This window comes from Penaeus chinensis, chromosome 11 (assembly GCF_019202785.1).
Source record: "Penaeus chinensis breed Huanghai No. 1 chromosome 11, ASM1920278v2, whole genome shotgun sequence".
NCBI lineage: Eukaryota > Metazoa > Arthropoda > Malacostraca > Decapoda > Penaeidae > Penaeus > Penaeus chinensis.
The window spans coordinates 24,047,615-24,049,903 of NC_061829.1; the positions used below are offsets into that span (position 1 = coordinate 24,047,615).

Here is a 2,289-nt window from a genome sequence, read left to right on the forward strand (position 1 = left end):
GCGTTGGAGGGAAGTGAAGGGAGCGTCGAGATAAGCGATCTGTGTATTGATTACTTGTTTGTATCCCCTGTTAAGTCGCGTGATTTATTAATTAAGAGATCAGGTGAAAGGCCTTTTCACCTGGTCGAGGCAAATGAAGGTTTTAATGGCGGTGAGTCATCGATGATACTTTTTAAGCCTATTGCAGATGGACCTAACGCGGAAGAAGAAGGATAAGCGTTTATATAATCAGGCTTTAATAAGAACAGAACGCAGCATTCGCGTATCTCACGAATATTACGGATTGTATAATAGTCCCTGACAGGTGATCGGGACCCAAGACCTCCTCGCAGACACAGCCTTGAGTCTGCCTTTCTGGACCACTCTGGAGATGCCTTCAGCTCGAGACAGGTGTTGACCAGGAGGAGACTTTCGCCGAGCCTCCGAAATGACCGCAACACCTCTGGCGCCATTAACCGCTACATAATTGCCATCATTACGATCATTAACACCGCCGCTGCTGCCATCTAGCCACGCCGACCCGCGTCCCCGATCTGGTTGATGCCGCGGAATTACCCTCCTCGACTACACACTTTCGTCCTGTTCCTCCGTCTCTGTTACGGGGACACTTCGTCATTATGTCACGGTCGACGGTGAGTTCACTGTTCGGTCCGGGGAGGGTCGTATGATCTAGTTTGGGTTACTGTAAAGCCGCAAAGGGGTATGTTCTTTTGGTATGCTATTGAGGTAACTTGTTTGTTTTTGTGCCAGACTGAGATGTATTTGATACTCGTCCTGGTGATAATAAAGACTTTACTACGCCATTAAAGATTTTATTAGCTCCTCACCTAATAACATCGCTTCATACATGTGTATACTTATTGTTAACTCCATGTGAAGTAGGGATGAATTTTGTTCTATTTTTTACGTTTTCAGCCTTAGTATAGATCTCAGTTAAAATAAAAAATAAACAATTTTAAATAGGAATGGAAGTTTTCTATTTCTTATTCCTGCCATAGCAAATACGCTACACCAAACAGTCCTTGGTAGAAACGAGGGAAACACTCATCTCTCCGACCTTTTTTTTTAGAAAACTCATTTACTGGACAGAAGATTATATAATGTATAATCCAAGTTAGATCTGGATGGAAACTTTTTTCTTTTCCCCCTCTCAGCCCCAGCATCCTTACGACCTTAACATATACGAGTTCCAGATAGCTGCTTATCGCTTCGGAATGCCAGTATCTCCGTCCATTTCCGTGCGCTCAACTCTGCTCTCGAGGCCTGCTTAAGAGGAACTTATCGCCTCCGTCACGCTTCTGTTTTTGTTTCTCGTCATAATCATTTATAAGTTATTTCGTTGTTGTTTTTCTTTACGTTTTTTACGTGTATGGCGAGTATTAATTTCTACGGAGTGATTGGTTTTGTATGTCTTGAACACTTGTTTTGATATTAATTCTCGCTTTACATTATTTCTCATTTCGCATTAATCCTCCTCTTCGTAGTTGGGGTTTCTCCGCAGTCGCGCTGAGTAATTACTCTCGCTCCAAAGAGTTTATCCGGTCGGAATTAGAGATAGAAAAAAAGAAAGAATTAGTTCGTTTCCCCTTAATCATCCTTATTAGCGAGCTTTCCAAAGTTTTATCTCCTTTTTCTCCCCTCTCCCCACTCTTCCTCCCCCTCCTCCTCCCTCCTCTCTCCCCATTCTTCCTCCTCCCCCTCCTCCCCTTCTCTCCCCACTCTTCCCCCTCCTCCTCTTCCCCTTTCCCCTCCCCCCCATCCCCCGCCCGTGATCCTCGGCGCAAAGCCCCGCCGCAGCCGACGCCGCCGCGGCTGCACCGTACTCATTATGGGGCAGCTGGGACCTCCACTTGATACAAAGGATGGGTGACCGTGGGCACGACCGACGGGGTGGAAGGGGATTTGATGGGGCGGCTGTGTGTGTGTGGCTGGGGGAGGGGGAAGGGGGGGGCGAGGGGGAAAGGAGAGATAGAGAGAGGGGCCGGCTGGGCACACTGTTTAGCTGGGTATGGGTATAATGGAGAGTGAATTATGGAAATCAGCAGGGACCAGATTGGCTGGGGACGCGTGCGCTTGGGTGTTTGCAGGTGTGTGTGTGTGTGCGTACGTATTTCATTTTCACGCACACACGCACACACACACACACACACACACACACACACACACACACACACACACACACACACACACACACACACACACACACACACACACACACACACACACACACCTGCAAACACCCAAGCGACTTTAAATAATCAATCATCATGATACTTTAGGAAATAAAGA

At 47.0% G+C, this 2,289-nt stretch overlaps 1 protein-coding gene across 1 annotated transcript in view; it reads left to right on the forward strand.

The window, feature by feature from the left end:
• The window catches only part of LOC125030438 (uncharacterized protein DDB_G0271670-like), a gene marked incomplete at its 5' end in the record, with an annotated part of 12,684 nt that extends 12,174 nt beyond the window's left edge, over window positions 1-510 (forward strand). Inside the window, 2 exons of the mRNA XM_047620474.1 lie at window positions 76-151; window positions 305-510. Of these exons, the coding sequence (XP_047476430.1) occupies window positions 76-151; window positions 305-510 (282 nt within the window). The remainder of the gene's footprint in view (window positions 1-75; window positions 152-304) is intronic.
• Between the last annotated feature and the right edge of the window lie 1,779 nt (window positions 511-2,289).